The sequence below is a fragment of the Citrus clementina genome, unplaced genomic scaffold (genome assembly GCF_000493195.1).
Source record: "Citrus clementina cultivar Clemenules unplaced genomic scaffold, Citrus_clementina_v1.0 scaffold_7, whole genome shotgun sequence".
Taxonomy (NCBI): Eukaryota; Viridiplantae; Streptophyta; class Magnoliopsida; order Sapindales; family Rutaceae; genus Citrus; species Citrus x clementina.
Window position 1 is genome coordinate 10,619,196 of NW_006262075.1, and position 17,762 is coordinate 10,636,957.

General features: G+C 37.8%; 3 protein-coding genes and 1 non-coding gene across 4 annotated transcripts; 1 reads left to right on the plus strand and 3 right to left on the minus strand.

Moving 5' to 3' along the window:
• Positions 1-2,994: 2,994 nt before the first annotated feature.
• On the minus strand, positions 2,995-3,630 carry LOC112096898 (disease resistance protein RPS5-like). Its single transcript, XM_024181113.1, has one exon. It carries the CDS (start codon positions 3,628-3,630, stop codon positions 2,995-2,997), a length of 636 nt encoding a protein of 211 aa, XP_024036881.1.
• Positions 3,631-3,706: 76 nt separating this feature from the next.
• Positions 3,707-4,289, minus strand: LOC18037434 (disease resistance protein RFL1). The gene is made up of 2 exons (XM_024181114.1): positions 4,219-4,289; positions 3,707-4,127 (listed from the first exon to the last, which is right to left on the minus strand). Exons 1-2 carry the CDS (start codon positions 4,287-4,289, stop codon positions 3,707-3,709), a joined length of 492 nt encoding a protein of 163 aa, XP_024036882.1.
• A 5,136-nt stretch (positions 4,290-9,425) lies between these two features.
• LOC112096899 lies at positions 9,426-11,671 on the plus strand. Its single transcript, XM_024181115.1, has 4 exons — positions 9,426-10,103; positions 10,185-10,443; positions 10,513-11,548; positions 11,668-11,671. Exons 1-4 carry the CDS (start codon positions 9,426-9,428, stop codon positions 11,669-11,671), a joined length of 1,977 nt encoding a protein of 658 aa, XP_024036883.1.
• On the minus strand, positions 9,804-9,910 carry LOC112097109. Its single transcript, XR_002904766.1, has one exon. It is a non-coding gene; the product is annotated as a small nucleolar RNA R71 (small nucleolar RNA).
• Positions 11,672-17,762: the final 6,091 nt, after the last annotated feature.

A 17,762-nucleotide genomic window follows, 5' to 3' on the forward strand; every position in this document is an offset into this window, starting at 1 on the left:
TGGTAGAGAAGGTAAGGTGCATGCTGATCTATTCTAAGCTTCCAAAAACCCTTTGGGCAGAAGCTTTACACACGGCATAGTATCTAGTCAACAGGAGCCCATCAACTGCTATTGGTTGTAAAACACCAATGGAACTGTGGTCAGAGAGAATGGCTGATTAAAAACTCAAAATCTTTGGTTGCACAACATATGCTCATGTAAGGCAGGGTAAGCTGGAACCAAGAGCATTAAAATGCAGGTTTCTGAGGTATCCAGAGGGTGTCAAAGGCTATAGATTGTGGTGTGTTGACTCAAAGCCACCCCAATGCATTATAAGTAGAGATGTAACCTTCCATGAAGATGAGATTTTGAATAGACCAAAGAGTCATGTTAACAACTCTGAATCAGGTGATGAGACTGATAAAGTGAAATTTCAAATGGAGCCTCACAACTTGAAAGAACTTGAGCCTGAAATTGAGGGTGCTGAAATAGAACCTAAAGCTGGTGTTGAACATGAATCAGCAGAAAGTGAAGAGGACACATATCAATTGGCAAGAGACAGAAAGAGAAGGACTATAAGACCACCTAGAAGAAATGTAATGGCTGATCTAATTGAATATGCTTTGACTGCTGCTCAAGAGCTTAATGATGATAAACCAAAGACTTATCAGGAAGCTATCACAGGCAAAAACAAGCTGGAATGGAAGAGGGCAATGAATGAAGAGATGGCATCCCTGATGAAAAACAAAACCTAGGAATTGATTGAAAAACCAGCTAAGAGGAAGACAGTAAGCTGTAAATGGATCTTCAAGATTAAAGATGGGATACCTAGAGCTGAGCTTAGAAGATTTAAGGCTAGACTGGTAGCAAGGGGCTTCACACAAAATGAGGGAATTGACTTCACTGAAGTATTTTTCTTCTGTAGTGAGACATGCTTCCATCAGAATTATTCTTGCACTTGTGGTTGTTCAGGATATGCATCTTGAGCAGATGGATGTAAAAACATCCTTCTTGCATAGTGAATTACAAGAAGAAATTGTAATGTAGCAGCCAGAAGGGTATGTGGCATCTGGTAAAGAAGATTGTGTCTGTTTACTTAAAAAGTCTTTATATGGGTTAAAGTAATCACCTAGGCAATGGTATCTGAAGTTTGATAACTTCATGATAACACATGCCTTTAACAGGTGCAGCTATGATTGCTGTGTGTACTTCAAAGAGACAAGTGGAGGGGGAATGATATATCTTCTACTGTATGTAGATGACATGCTAATTGCATGCCATGATAGGGAAGAGATCAATCATCTAAAGAAACTTTTGAGAAGAGAATTTGAAATGAAGGAACTTAGAGAAGCCAAGAGAATTCTGGGGATGGATATTAACAGGAACAGGAGCAAAAAGATTTTGTTCCTAACTCAACAGAGCTACATAAAGAAGGTTCTGATGAGATTTGAAATGAATGATCCTAAGCAAGTGCAAACACCATTGGCAAACCACTTCAAATTGTCTGCTGCTCAGTGCCCTTAAACTGAAGCAGAACAACAGAAAATGGCTTATATACCCTACTCAAGTGCAGTAGGTAGCCTCATGTACGCCATGGTACTCACCAGACCTGATATCTCATATGCTGTGAGTTTGGTGGGCAGGTTTATGGCCAATCCAGGTTATGAACACTAGAGAGTTGTTCAATGGATTATGAGGTACCTGAAGGGGACTTTAGAGGTTGGTTTGGTTTATGGTGGAGAAGATAAAAATGGACACACACTAATTGGTTATGTGGATGCTAACTTTGTTGGTGATCTTGATAAAAGGAGATCGCAAACAAGGTATTTATTTACTCTGGCAGGCTGCACAGTTAGCTGGAAACCAACATTACAGAATGTAGTGGCTTTGTCTACCATAGAGGCAGAGTATACTGCGGCAGCTAAAGCTTTCAAAGAAGCAATTTGGCTGAAAGGCATGACAACTGAGTTGGGAGCTAAGCAAGAGATTGTAACAGTCTACAGTGACAGCCAGAGTGCTATACATTTGAGCAAGAATCAATCTCATCACGAGAAGACAAAACATATAAATGTTAAGTTGCACTTTGTGAGGCTTGAGGTATCAAGGGGGGCTGTGAAGTTGTTGAAAATTCATACTGAAGAAAATCCAGCTGACATGTTAACCAAGGTTGTGCCCACTGCCAAGTTCACCTTTTGCATGAACTTAGCAGGAATCTGCAGGTTTTAAGAAGTTGCAGATGGGGAGAAGACAATAAGAAAATAGGGAGCTATGAGTGTTGAATTCAAGATGGAGATTGTTGAAATGATCTCAAACTCATTCGAGCAACTTGTCATTTTAAAGTTGCAAAGATGAGTGACATGTCATTTCAATTAATCAAGATTCCAGAGTCGACAACTTGGTAATGTCGTCCAAAATCATTAAACTCTCATGTGATTAATGCACACCTATTCTAAGCTTAAATGGCACAGCTTGCTGTCGTTTAAGAAGGGTTTTAAGTTGCGCGTGAGGAGCTCGTGATCAGTTAGTTAAGGTTGTTGATTTTTGAGGGAATTTTCTGGATCTATAATGCCAGCAACAACTGATATATATGTGTTGGTTCTGGTGTAGTCTTGGGATATCGAGGAAAGAGTGATAAGGTAGTTATGGTGAGAGTAAAGCTTTTCTAAGTGTTCTCTGTATTGCTAGTTGTCATCTTTGTAACCTTGAAGTTTAATAGAGTTGCTCCGTGAGTTGTTTTCTCCAGTGGATGTAGGCACCCTCAAAGGTGCTGAACTACTTAAGTTCTTGCGTGTTCTTGATTCTTTGGGTTGTGTTCTTTAATCTGTTAGTTGTTTCGATTAGTTTAGGTTTGATTCTTAAATTTGGAAGTCTGAGTTAGATCTTGGGGTGTGATTAATCCTATAATTAAAGGGTCAATTTCACAAAACTTTTCCTTGTCTTTGTCAATCGTTGATGCAATCCACAAAGCCATGTCTCGGATCACATCGTGCATTTTTACATGATTATCTTCCTCTTCTACCAACAGACATGCATGAAGAAGGACACGAATAACAGAGTATCCTTGATTTCGTGCTCAAATCCATCATATTCGTCTAAAAATCCCTCACATATCCAACAGTCTATCAAGTCTTCTACGAAAATTTTATAATCTTCCGGATAAGAACTACAATACAGGAGATAAAACCTAGTTTCATCGCCGGGCAAAAAATCATAACTTATCTTTAGACGAGAAAATACCCTGCTCTCCATACCTGAAAATTTATAGGCTGAACTTCTCAACACCTCAATTGCATGTTCCCACTCGCGAGGTGTCTTCTTGGATGCCATAGCTCGACCGACAGTGATTAGAGCAAGTGGCAAACCACCGCATTCTTTGGCCACAGTTTCAGCTAGCTCAGGAATATCAGGATGACTATCAAGAATCTCTTTTCCGACTTTCTCCTCAAATAATTTCCATGCGTCCTCGTATCCCAAGCGCTCCACTTTGAATGATTTATGAGCTTCCATTTGGCCGCAAACCTCAAGCTCCCGAGCTGTGAAAACTGTCTTATTAGATGCACTTGTACGGCATGGAACAGGTAAACCCACTTGAGATAGATCAACCAGCTCCCATATGTGATCCAATAATAACACAAACTTTTTGTTGCTCATGTTCTTGACTATATCCTGAGATTTCTCTTGAAGACTTCTGCTATTCCATGACTCGTTAAAAAGATCTTTTTGTTGCTCATGTTCTTGAATATTTCCTGAGATTTCTCTTGAAGACTTCTGCTATTCCATGACTAATCTTTTTTGCAATACTTCCTTGAATCTGTTCGAGTTGCAAGTCTTTAGACGCCACTACCCAGATAACGAAATCAAAATCATTAGGCGTGTGGAGGAACTTCTTGTTGATTTGCGTCAACAGGGTGGTTTTACCCACCTCTCCCATGCCGTAGAGGCCAACAATTCCCATCTGTTCTTCCATCAGGCATCGCCAAACTCTGTCAAATGTTGATTGCAAGCCCACTACGGTTGGTGGAAGAGGTCTTTCATCTACTAGATTTTCTGGCACCGGCTGAGGCACTTCTTTGAAATCTCCTTCGTTCGTTAAGCCCTGCACCTGTTGCAATGTCTTGAAAACTTTTCTCCCAACCTTGTAGCCGGAACTGCAGTTCTTGGACTATAAGCCTCCAAGACAGAGCTTCTCAACTTCTTGATATCCTTGTCGTCTTAGTTCGGTTACTTGAGTTTCCACACCTTGCACTCTTAAAAGCCACCCTTGCACTTGCTCCAGCCGTCTCATTTGTTGCTGAATATCCTCTCATCATTTCTTACTGCAATTAACGTTTGCAATTCTCTCCACAAGGCATCAAGATTCTCTTGGAGATGACAAACGTACCCTGTGTTTCTAACAAAGCTATCCAGGCAGTGAGAAACAGTGTCATCACAGGAGAATGAGGGTGAGCAGACGTTTCCCGTGGTGATCACAACGAAGGGTAAAGGAGTAATTGGTGGGGCAAAGTTTAATTTGCTTTTCGGCTGAAGATGAAATGTGTTGTTTCAAGACTGCAATGTTATTTATATTACTAAGCTGGTTGATGAATTTAAAATTGTGTAACAAAGTGTTTAGCTATGAACCTTTGATTGGAAAAAGTGTCATTTCGTGGAAGACCCGCCGGTGATCAAAATTTTAGCGCCCAAGAAATGATTCCCTGGAATTTTAATAAATTGTTAAAAAATAAATATTATAATAAATATTAAAAACTTTTTGTCGCTTGTTGATTCCTCGATGATTTTTTTTTTTTTTGAAATTGTTGCTAAGAAATTAAAGAAAAGTAACGAGAAAAGGGAATTTAGTACTAAGTACATGTACTAGAATTTTTTATAAGATAAGAGATTAATTGATCAAGGTGCAAGTGCTTTAGCTGAAGAAGAGAAATTTATGCAGTGTAATTAATGGTTAAACTTTTATTGCTTGCTCTGAGACTGCATTGTTGTCTAAAAGTATACGATTTTTGAATTGGAAGAAGAGAAAAAATACCATTTACTATTCCAAAGAAACTTAGAAAATGTTAAAATCCAACAACTTTTAAATGGATCATCATTTGAACTTCTCGTGAGTTGTGAGTAAAAATTCACATGGACGATTATTGATTAATAAATAATAATAAATCCAAAAAATTAAATTATACCTTTACACAATTACTAAATTAAAAACTTATGGGTTTAATTTTCATTGGCAGTCAATTCATGGATGACCATGACAAACGTTAGCATGGTTTTTCGTTGATATTTGAAAGTAAGGAAAGGTACAAACTAAGGAAATATAACTGTCACATTTGTCATAGGATTACGAAAAACACGTCCAAATCCTAAGGCTTACCCAAATGGAGATATGGCTAGAACCCACCCTTTAGAATTAGATGTATAGCTTACAAAACGCAAAGTTGACCCAGAAAAATGACATTGATCTACTACAATACCACCAATATCGATGTGAAAGTAATGTCTGCCTAGATCTACATGCTACAAAAAACAATGTCTATCAAGATTTACATACCAAAATGTTCGCAAAGATATACTATATATAATGTTTATATCTCCATTTAAATAATTAAAAAAAATCCCTAATAACCCCCAAGAAAACAAAGAGATAAATCCTATCACAAAAGCTGTTTAGGAAATCATTATAACCCTGGAGCTCAGGGAGTTGTATTTGTTATGTCGTGACGTACTAAAGTTATAACATTTAAATTTCTCTTACATTGCACGTTCTGAAAATAGATCCTATCAAATATTTCATATTTTCTATGGTTATCTCTATTTTAGGTATTCGGGGAATCTGTTGAAAAGTCAAAAGAGTTTGGTTGGAAAAGAAAAGTGAGCCACATGCATTGGTTTTATTTTTCAAAGTCGGCACGAAATTGCAAGCTGTATTTGGCATTTGACAATCCTGCACCAAATGAAGAAAAATGCAAAAGTTAGCAAAATTTGTCAAATTGACAGAGATGGAGATTGACAAATTGCAGAGGGATTGGGTGGAATAGTGCATGCTTGAAGCCTATAAATTGAAGTCATTTCTTCATTCTAAATCATCCCAAAATTGTTAAGCTTATAAGTTTCTAAGCTTTTGAGAGAAGTGAGAGAAGTGTGTCTGGGGAATTTATCTTTCCTGCAGAGTGTAAGAGTACTTGGTATATTTGGGTTTCTGGGAAGTGAGATTCGTTACTCAAATATTGTACTCTATTAATTGTTAAATCAATAATTATTCTTTTTGCCTCCGTGGATGTAGGTTTAATTACCGAACCACGTAAATTCTTGTGTCCTTTATTTTTCAGTAATTATTTGGTGCGCTTGATTCCGCATTCCGCGCACAACAAGTGGTATCAGAGCCAAAGGTTTGTACTTGGGGGGATACGGTACTGTTCACGTATACGACACTGTTCACGAATACGGTACTGTTTACGAATACGGTGAAGACGGCCATTTGTACTTGGGAGACAGTCTATTGTAAGTAGTGTGTATTTTTGCATGTCTAGGAAAGTTCTGTCAACAAAGGCGATAAGAGTCTAAGGATTTTGGTTTTTAATTGGGACTGAGTTCCCGTCCAGTTTCCTGGGAACTTTCCTGGTACATTTATTCACCCGAAATTAACATCAGAGAGATTGTTTTTCAAGTGGAAATAGTTCGTTGAGAAAATGGTAGAAGGTGAAACTTCCAGAATTGGGGAGAGATCTACCGAGGCTATTTCAGGAGACACTTTAGGTGGGAGGCGAGATTTGTCAAATTGCTATTCAGCACCTGTTATAAGAGGCCAGAAGATCGATGTTGAAAAGTTTGATGGGAAAATCAACTTCGGCATGTGGAGGCACGAAGTTATGGATGCCCTTATTCAAATCGATCTCGATGTTGTTCTGAAAAATAAAAGACACTTGTATGATGAAGAAATTTGGGATCGTATGAATGAAAAAGCCTGTGGTTAGATCAAATATTGTTTGACCAAGGAGGTGAAATACTTGGTGAAAGATGAGGAGTGTGCGGTGACTTTGTGGCGTACATTGGAGGAGAAGTACCTGGTGAAAAGTCCTGAAAATCGCCTTCATGCAATGAGCCAAGTATATGGTCTTCGAATGAAGCCTGGGGTGTCAATGCACGATCATTTTTCAAGATTTGAAAAGTTACTTGCTGATTTGAAGAATCTTGATGAAGATATTAAGGATGAAGTCAAGGCTATGATTCTATTACACTCACTACCAGATGAATATAGTCATTTTGTGACTACTTTGATATATGGAAAGAGTGTGATCGTCTTTAAAGATGTTTGCACAACATTAACTAGCTTAGAGATTCGAAATAATGATAAAAATTCTGAACGAGCATCGTCTGAAGCTTTGGTGAGCAGAGATTGGGCGATGGACAAACATAATAAGCATGGTGGAAAGAATTCTCGATCCAAATCGAGAAGCAGAAATATAGCTTGAGATGAGTGTGCTTTTTGTCATGAAAAGGGTCATTGGAGGAAAGATTGTCCAAAGGCTCAAAAGAGAGATGGGAAAAAACCAGCAGCAGCAAACATGGCACGAAAAGATGAGGGCTCTGATTATTCACTAAGTATTACTCCTGCAGCATACGTGGCTAGTTCGAGCGAGTGGATACTTGATACTGGAGCAACCTATCATTTGTGTCCTATTAAGGAATGGTTTACGGATTTTCGTAATCTGGAATCCGGTGCAGTTGTGATGGGGAATGATCAACCTTGTCGCACAATGGGGATAGGAACAATTCGGCTCAAAATGTTTTATGGAATGGTTAGAGAACTCAAAGAGGTTAGATTTATTCCAGCTTTAAAGAAAAATCTAATTTCTGTGGGTGCTTTGGAAACTAAAGGCTACAAGGTTACCATTGAATATGGTATAATGAAGTTTACACATAGGGCTATGGTGATTCTGCAAGGGGTTCGGCGTCATAATCTGTACTATTTGAAGGGAGGTACAACTGATGAAGCAAATGTTGTTGAGGCGCACTGTTAGAGTGCAATTTATGCACTAGTTTTGCATTATTTACTTCCCTTAATATCAATGTTTTGCACTTAATAATAGTGATTTACTTGTGTTTTACTTTTGTAGGTGCAATTCTATTGATTGATGATAAAATTGAGCTATAGGATGATGTTTAAGGATGATTGTTCTCTTGGAGAAATTATGAGCGTCAGAAGAACTTTGTTGATAAGGCGTGGGCGCGTGCTGTCAACTGCGGACCTGCAGTTTTTAGTTTAACGTGTTTTGTATTTTTGGTTATTTTTGTAATTACGAATTTAATATTTCAGATATTAGGATTTTATTTTAAATAGAATTCTAAAAGAGAAGAGAGAGAGAGAGTATTTAAGGGAGGAATCTATTGTGAAACCGGGGGGATTTTTTGGATTGGAGAAAAAGAAAGAAACCCTAGATTTAATTTTTCTCTCCTCTCTATGAAGAACTAAACCTATTTTTCTGGTTGAAGGATAATGAAGCTTTGATTCATCACTACTGTGAGATCTTTCTTGTGCTTTAATTGTTTTATTGCTTTTTGGGTATTTGTTTATTCTCTGAATTAGTTTCATGATTATGTTTGTTAATTAGGTAATTGGCCACTATTTAATTATCAACTTAATCTATTGTCAATTAAAGGATTCATCGTATGAAGAATTTAATGCTTGTGACAAATAACATAGCAGAGAGTTGTGTTGTGAGAATAAACAATCTAATTTAAATGAATCATCATATGTGTTGATTAGGATTTGGGTCTCTCTGGTTTTTCAGGCTGTCAATTGATTAAATTCTATGATCGTATCTAGGGTTGTCTATTGATTAGGGAAATAACCAACGGTCGTACCTTGGTTATCGACTAGTTAAGGAGAGATTGGCTATTAGAGGGTCTCAGTAGCTATAACCGGTCTATTCATGAGTAATAATAATCTATATTTGAATCAATGATCAGTAGTCGAATCAAGCTGAGTTAATTCCTTCAACCAGAGCTTTCTCTAATTTGAATTACAACTTTAATTTGCATTCTTGTTATTTTAATTTGATTTTTATTATTGTCAACAATTCCCCCATTTTATGTTTTACGTTTCGAAAGGATTTAATTAATTACCGATCTCTGTGGACACGACCCTGCTCAATCACTATACACAATTTATTTAGAGTAGGAATTTATTTTTGTTGGCTTCGACACCCATCAAATTTTGGCGCCGTTGCCGGGGATTGGTGTCATTTATTTAATCCTTTTTACGTTTTACTTGGTGTATGGTTCGTTCTTCTCGTACAGGTACACTTTCGTTTGATCCTGAAATTGAGAAGACAGCTCGCCAGCTGAGACAGCAGACTAAGCGAGCTAAGCAACGATCCTCGTCGCCTTTGCTTTTTGAAACAGATACGGTGCCTAATTTAGTTGAATCATCTAGCAATTCGGAAGAACAAGTGATGGATAGACCTGCACCTATAGAAAGAACTCTTAGAGAGTTAGCTGAACTAGACTTGAATCAGCAACCACTCTGCATTCAATATGTAGATTTGGAGGTAAATTTTGAATTAAAGTCAGGTCTTATTCATTTATTACCCAAGTTTCATGGTTTTGCAGGTGAAGATCCTCATAAACATCTCAAGGAGTTTCATGTTGTGTGCTCAAGTATGAGGCCACAAGGCGTGACTGAAGAGCAGATTAAGCTGCGTGCTTTTCCGTTCTCTGTAGATGGGCTAGCTAAAGATTGGTTGTACTACTTGCCTCCTGGATCGATTACAACGTGGAATGGTTTGAAGAAGCAGTTCCTCGAGAAGTACTTTCCTGCTTCAAGAGCTGCCAACATCAGAAAAGATATTTGTGGGATCAGACAACTTCCTGGGGAGACTTTGTATGAGTATTGGGAGCGATTCAAACAATTGTGTGCCAGTTGTCCTCAGCATCAGATTTCTGATCAACTTCTTATTCAATATTTTTACGAAGGACTATCATTGATGGATAGGAGTATGATAGATGCTGCTAGTGGAGGTGTGTTGGTGAACAAGACTCCTACTCAAGCAAGGGAGTTGATATCAAATATGGCTGCCAATGCACAACAATTTGGCAGCAGACAAGATGCCACCTTAAGGAATGTGAATGAGGTAAATATTTCTTCTGTTGAACAACGTTTAGATAAACTCACTTCTCTTGTGGAAAAGTTTGTTGTAGGTAATGTGCAACAGGTGAAGACTTGTGGTATTTGTTACAATATGGGTCATTCAACCGATATGTGTCCTACACTTCAAGAAGAACCCGTTGAACAAGCCAATGCAGTTGGAGGATTTCTAAGCATGCCTCAAAGGAGATATGATCCTTATGCACAAACATACAATCCAGGATGGAAGGATCATCCCAACTTTAGCTATGGAGTTAGGACATCAGGATTCCCACAACAGTATCCACCAAGACAACCAACACCTCCACAGTCAACCTCCAAGTCAGGTATATCTCTTGAAGAAATTGTTAAATCACTTGGGACTAACACTCAACAATTTCAGCAGGCAACTACAGCAAGTATTCAGAACTTGGAGAACCAAATGAGTCAATTGGCGACTACAGTGAGCCGTCTAGAGTCTCAAGTATTAGGGAGATTGCCTTCACAATCTGAGGTGAATCCAAAGCAAAACGTTAGTGCTGTCATCGTTAGAAGTGGGACGGAGTTGCAAGAGCCTAGTAAGAAAGTGACAAAGCATGTAGAGGATGAGCTTGAGAAGAATGAATTGATGCCTAAATCTCAAGATGCACAACCCACCAGAGCGAAACCCCTACCTATTGTGATACCTCCTCCTTTTCCAAGCCGGTTTACTAAATCCAAGAAGGAGGAACAAGAGAAAGACATCCTTGAGACATTTCGCAAGGTTGAGGTAAATATTCCTTTATTAGATGCTATAAAACAAATACCTCGATATGCTAAAGTCCTTAAGGAACTGTGCACCTCCAAAAGAAAATTAAGAGGAGATGAAAAAGTTCACATGGGGGAGAATGTTTCAGCAGTTCTCCAAAAGAAACTACCTCCTAAGTGCAAGGATCCAGGTATGTTTACTATCCCTTGTAAAATTGGTAGTGTTAGAGTTGAAAAGGCTTTGTTAGATCTAGGAGCTTCTATTAATGTCATGCCTCGTTCCATTTATTCATCTTTGAATATTGGTCCATTAAAAGAAACTGGTGTGATAATTCAACTAGCTGATAGGTCTAATGCATATCCTGATGGGGTATTAGAAGATGTCTTAGTACAAGTTAATGAGTTGGTTTTTCCTGCTGATTTTTATGTACTTGATATGGAAGATGATAACTCCTCTAATTCTATCCCAATTTTGCTAGGAAGACCTTTTCTTAAGACTGCTAGGACTAAAATGGATATACATAAAGGGACTCTCACTATGGAGTTTGATGGAGAGGTTATAGAATTCAATATGAATGATGCCATGAAATATCCTAGTGAGGAACATTCGGTATTTTCTGTGGATGTTATTAACCCTATAGCGCAGGAAATTTTTTACAAGGAAAAGACAAAGACATTTCATGATAGAATGATTTTGAGAAAGGAGTTCTCTGTTGGTCAAAAAGTTCTTCTTTTTCATTCTAAGCTTAAACTTTTTCCGGGTAAATTACGTTCTTGTTGGGTTGGACCTTTTATTGTTACTAATGTTTTTCCTCATGGTGCAGTTGAGATTTGGAGCCCGACCTCTGACAAAGTTTTTAAGGTTAATGGTCATCGCTTAAAACCTTTTTATGAAGGTTTTTCGGTGAATATTGTGGAGGATGTGGCTCTCGAGAGTCCCAATTATGGAGATTGATGCATAAATGTGTCTAGCCAAAGACATAAAACAAAGGCGCTTTTTTGGGAGGCAACCCAAATGATTTGTTTGTTTTGGTTTTTGTTATATCTTCTTTTAATTTTGATTCAAAAAAAAAATTTTTGCTTATTTTGGTCAGAAGAAAATTTTTGATAAGGCGTGCCCACGTCTTAGCTAATAAGTACTTCTGTAATTTTTAAAGTAACATAGTTTTAAGGCGTGCCCACGTACTTAATAGAAAAGTACTTCTGAAATTTAATGTGTTTGCTTATTTTGGTCAGAAGAAAATTTTTTATAAGGCGTGCCCACGTACTTATTAGAAAAGTACTTCTGAAATTTTTAGTGTCTCAAAGTGATTCATCACTAAAAAAAAAAAAAAAAAAAAAAAAAAAAAAAAAAAAAACGAAAATCACTGTTCACTATTCACTGTTCACAAAATCCCTAATTTTCCAGAACTTGTTTTCTTCTCCAGCCGCTTGCAGCACACTAGCAGCAAACCAGCCCGCCGGAAAACGCACCATCCCGTGAGCGCAGCACCAGCATCCCGTGTCTCGCAGCCCAGCAGCGCGCAACGAAGTCCCACCAGCGAAAGCAGCCGCGCGCAACACAGCAAGCCCCAGCCATCACCATCATGCGAAATCAGCAGCAACCGTGCGCGCAACACATCCCGCGAAGCAGTAGCAGTAACGCCCCGCAACACAGATCCTCAGCTCCAGCCCGCGCGCACAGCGCAAATCAATCCAGCAATCACCCTCATGAAGCAGCAGCAGCAACGCCTCGCAACAAGCGGCACCAGCGCGCGCACCAGCAATCCCCCAGCACGCAGATCCAGCGTCACCAGTTCGCAGCATCAGTCCCATCCGCGCGCAACTGAACCAGCAGCCGTGTACCCGTAAGCTCCAGTCGAGCAGCAATAGTCCACAACCAGCCTACGACCTGCATTCCAGCCGCGTGAATCGAAATCTGTGACAAGATGGAGCAGAATTTGGCCGCATACTTCAAGAGTGTGGGATTTATCCCACCATTCCCGCCAAGCCCATAGACGTTATGAGGATCAAAGCTCACAATTCAGGGAAGTTTTTGCCTTTAATTTTTTTATCCTTACGCTTTAATTTTTATGTGAGCTTTGATTATCTTACATTGGGGACAATGTAAGTTCTTGGTGTGGGGGAGGGATTTTTACATTATTGATGCCTGGAATTATTATTTTCACTCTACTCATCCTTAAATGATTTTTTTTAGTTAGTATGCTTCATATATTATTAATTTCTTTTCCTTTCTCTTTCACTACTCGTTTCCCATCTATCTCAAATTATTTACTTCTATTTTCTTTTCTCTATCATACTCTTTCATCACTCACATTTTATCTTTCATTTTTTTTACTACATACATCTTTCTCGCTTATTATCCTTTTTACCTTTCCTTTTATATCTCATTCATACCTTCATCTCATTCTACACCACTATTGATGATTGATTCATTTGAAGAGTGTACATGATTTGATGGCAAATTTACCAACTTTGTGAGGATTTGAGCCTATGAGCAACCACTTTGCTCTAATTATTTTTGTTATGTGAATATCAATCCTAGTTTGTTTATTCTAGAACTTGCTTTATTATGCATGTTGAAGCCACATTACGGGATTTTATGCATTAAAATGATAAGGGCAAACCATTTACCATTTTTCTATTCTCGCATTTTCCTTTTTCTTTACCCGAAGACCTTTATTTGCTACCTTTGTTTGAGCCTTAACCATTACCCATCTAATTCTCTCCGTCTACTTAACCATTTTTCTTCTTTTTGAGCCTCAATTTAAGGAGATTTTTGGACTCATTGTATGGATATATTTTGTTGCTTTTTTCTACCTTGTATTAAAGTTTCTCAATTAGATCAACAAGCATTATGCTTGAATTCAATTGTGCAAGGTTCGTTTCTTTTGTTTGATTCGAAAAAAAAAACAAACAAAAAAAAAGAAAAAGAAAAAAAAAGAGAAAAAAAAGAAAAGGAAAAAGAAAAAAAAAAGAAAAAAGAAAAGGAAAAAGAAAAAAAAATCGAAAAAAAAAATGTTTACATTCTTGGTGACTTGAGTAGAAATAAGCATTTTGATATCATAAGTTCATTCAATGAGTTCATTCTTCTCGTTTTGATCTCTTTTTCTTTCGTAAACCTTTCTTTTTCATTTAACCCCATTACAACCCTTTTAAGACCCTTAGATTTTTGCATTTTATTCATGTTTTGTGGATTGAGATGTGATATATAAGCAAGCTTATGGTAATAGCATTCTTTGATTTGATTTGAGTGCATAAATGACACCCTAAACACTTTGAGTGCATGGAGTGAAGTCAATGAGAGGGTTATTAAATCTTGTTGCACTTGAATTTTGAATGGATCTTCTTGGTGGTTGAATGTTCTTATTCTATCTTATGAGATTCTATGCTTTAAAAATCCTTGTCTCTCGAATGTTGATCGACTTAATTTCTTGAGGTATGCTTGCTTAAAATTGTTTTTGGATGAGTTGAGATGAGAATTTAGTGGAGATTTGAGATTAGTCTTGAGTTATATGCTTGAGGACAAGCATCATCTTGGTGTGGGGGAATTTGTTAGAGTGCAATTTATGCACTAGTTTTGCATTATTTACTTCCCTTAATATCAATGTTTTGCACTTAATAATAGTGATTTACTTGTGTTTTACTTTTGTAGGTGCAATTCTATTGATTGATGATAAAATTGAGCTATAGGATGATGTTTAAGGATGATTGTTCTCTTGGAGAAATTATGAGCGTCAGAAGAACTTTGTTGATAAGGCGTGGGCGCGTGCTGTCAACTGCGGACCTGCAGTTTTTAGTTTAACGTGTTTTGTATTTTTGGTTATTTTTGTAATTACGAATTTAATATTTCAGATATTAGGATTTTATTTTAAATAGAATTCTAAAAGAGAAGAGAGAGAGAGTATTTAAGGGAGGAATCTATTGTGAAACCGGGGGGATTTTTTGGATTGGAGAAAAAGAAAGAAACCCTAGATTTAATTTTTCTCTCCTCTCTATGAAGAACTAAACCTATTTTTCTGGTTGAAGGATAATGAAGCTTTGATTCATCACTACTGTGAGATCTTTCTTGTGCTTTAATTGTTTTATTGCTTTTTGGGTATTTGTTTATTCTCTGAATTAGTTTCATGATTATGTTTGTTAATTAGGTAATTGGCCACTATTTAATTATCAACTTAATCTATTGTCAATTAAAGGATTCATCGTATGAAGAATTTAATGCTTGTGACAAATAACATAGCAGAGAGTTGTGTTGTGAGAATAAACAATCTAATTTAAATGAATCATCATATGTGTTGATTAGGATTTGGGTCTCTCTGGTTTTTCAGGCTGTCAATTGATTAAATTCTATGATCGTATCTAGGGTTGTCTATTGATTAGGGAAATAACCAACGGTCGTACCTTGGTTATCGACTAGTTAAGGAGAGATTGGCTATTAGAGGGTCTCAGTAGCTATAACCGGTCTATTCATGAGTAATAATAATCTATATTTGAATCAATGATCAGTAGTCGAATCAAGCTGAGTTAATTCCTTCAACCAGAGCTTTCTCTAATTTGAATTACAACTTTAATTTGCATTCTTGTTATTTTAATTTGATTTTTATTATTGTCAACAATTCCCCCATTTTATGTTTTACGTTTCGAAAGGATTTAATTAATTACCGATCTCTGTGGACACGACCCTGCTCAATCACTATACACAATTTATTTAGAGTAGGAATTTATTTTTGTTGGCTTCGACACCCATCACGCACAGTGACACCACTAAGCTATGGCATGTACGACTGGGACATGCTGGAGAGAAGTCTTTGCAAACTCTGATGAGGCATGGACTCTTAAAAGGTACCAAAACCTATAAATTAAGTTTCTGTGAGCATTGTGTAGTAGGCAAGAAAACAAGGGTCAAGTTTGGTACAGCTAATCACGATACTCGTGAGATCCTTGAATATGTTCATAGTGATGTATGGGGACCAACCAAGACTGCATCAATTAGTGGAAGCCATTATTTTGTTATATTTGTTGATGATTTCTCTAGACGTGTGTGGGTGTACACCATGCGAGCAAAGGATGAGGTTCTAGAGATTTTCGTGAAATGGAAGAAATTGGTGGAGACTCAAACTGGCAGAAAGATCAAAGTATTACGATCTGATAATGGGGGTGAATATACTTCTGATCCATTCTTGCAAGTATGCCAGAACGAAGGTATTAAAAGACATTTCACGGTGAGACATACTCCGCAACAGAACGATGTGGCTGAGCGTATGAATCGTACTTTACTGGAGAAGGTACGGTGTATGTTATCTAATGCTGGTTTAGATAAAAAGTTTTGGGCTGAAGCTGTGAGCTACGCAAGTCACTTGGTAAACCGGTTGCCTTCTGCTGCAATTGGAGGTAAAACCCCTATGGAAATGTGGTCTGGAAAGTATGCACAAGACTATGATTCCCTTCGTATATTCGGGTGTCCAGCTTATTATCATGTCAAAGATGATAAACTGGATCCTCGTGCTAGAAAAGCTATTTTTGTGGGATTCAAAGATGGAGTAAAGGGCTTCAAGCTTTGGGATCTCGAAGACAAAAAGTTTGTGTGTAGCAGAGATGTTACATTTGATGAAGTTTCAATGATGAAAGCTTCAAGTTCTCAGCAGGTGGAGAACAAGACCAAAGAGGTATTGCAGCGGGTGGAGTTTGATGCAACTTCATATGTACCAGTTAGTTCTACATCAATGAATAGTTCAACTATGGAGGTGACATCTAGAGTTGAAGAAGATCTTGTTTTTTCTGATGTCCCACAAAATGAAGAAACAATTGATGATGTAGATAATGATGATTTTATAGCAACAAGGAGGCCAAGAAGAGAGATAAAGAAACCCGGATGCTTACTAAAGATATGGTGGTAGCCTATGCACTTCCAGTTATTAATGATGACATCCCCAACACTTTCGGTGAAGCATTACGCAGCAGTAAAAGTGATCAGCGGAAGTTAGCCATGGAGGAAGAGATGAAATCTCTCCATCAAAACCAGACTTGGGAACTTGTAAAGTTATCACAGGGGAAAAGGGCTATTGGCAATAAATGGGTCTACACCAAAAAGCAAGGATCTCCGAATCAAACAACTCCTCGATACAAGGCAAGACTCGTGGCAAAAGGTTTTGCTCAAAAGAAAGGTATTGACTACAATGAAGTTTTCTCTCTAGTTGTAAAACATACTTCCATTCATATCCTACTTGCCTTAGTTGCAGAATATGAGTTAGAGTTGGCTCAATTGGATGTTAAGACGACGTTCTTACATGGAGATTTGGAGGAGGAAATCTATATGATTCAGCCTTGTGGTTTCAGAGTTGCTGGAAAGGAGAATCATGTGTGTAGGTTGATTAAAACTTTGTACGGACTGAAGCAATCACCAAGGCAGTGGTACAAAAGATTTGATCAATTTATACAAGGGCAGAAATTCACCAGAAGTGAACACGATCATTGTGTTTACTTTAGAAGACTATCAGATGGAGCTTTCATCTATTTGTTACTTTATGTCGATGATATGCTTATAGCTTCGAAGAATAGAGATGAGATCGAAAGATTAAAGAAGCAGCTGGCTTCTGAGTTTGAGATAAAAGACTTGGGTGATGCACAGAGAATACTTGGGATGGAGATTCGTAGAGACAAGAAGAATGGGAGCGTATGGTTGACTCAAAAGTCTTATTTGAAGAAAGTGCTAGAAAGATTCGGTATGGATGACAAAACTAAACCGGTATGTACACCTCTAGCTCCTCATTTCAAATTAAGCTCTTCTTCATGTCCTAGATCTCAAGAAGAGCGCGATTACATGGCTCGTGTTCCATATGCTAGTGATGTGGGTAGTCTTATGTATGCTATGGTATGCACAAGGCCCGATATATCTCAAGCAGTGAGCATGGTTAGTAGA

Bases quoted from the DNA above. Each gene is read 5' to 3' on its own strand.
- LOC112096899 (XM_024181115.1), top strand. From the start codon at position 9,426: ATGGATAGACCTGCACCTATAGAAAGAACTCTTAGAGAGTTAGCTGAA. The intron at 10,104-10,184 runs GTAAATATTTCT...AATGTGCAACAG, and splicing joins CCTTAAGGAATGTGAATGAG to GTGAAGACTTGTGGTATTTG. The intron at 10,444-10,512 runs GTATATCTCTTG...AGGCAACTACAG, and splicing joins ACAGTCAACCTCCAAGTCAG to CAAGTATTCAGAACTTGGAG.
- LOC18037434 (XM_024181114.1), bottom strand. From the start codon at position 4,289: ATGATGAGAGGATATTCAGCAACAAATGAGACGGCTGGAGCAAGTGCA. The intron at 4,128-4,218 runs GTGTGGAAACTC...CAAGAACTGCAG, and splicing joins GTGGCTTTTAAGAGTGCAAG to TTCCGGCTACAAGGTTGGGA.
- LOC112096898 (XM_024181113.1), bottom strand. From the start codon at position 3,630: ATGAGCAACAAAAAGTTTGTGTTATTATTGGATCACATATGGGAGCTG.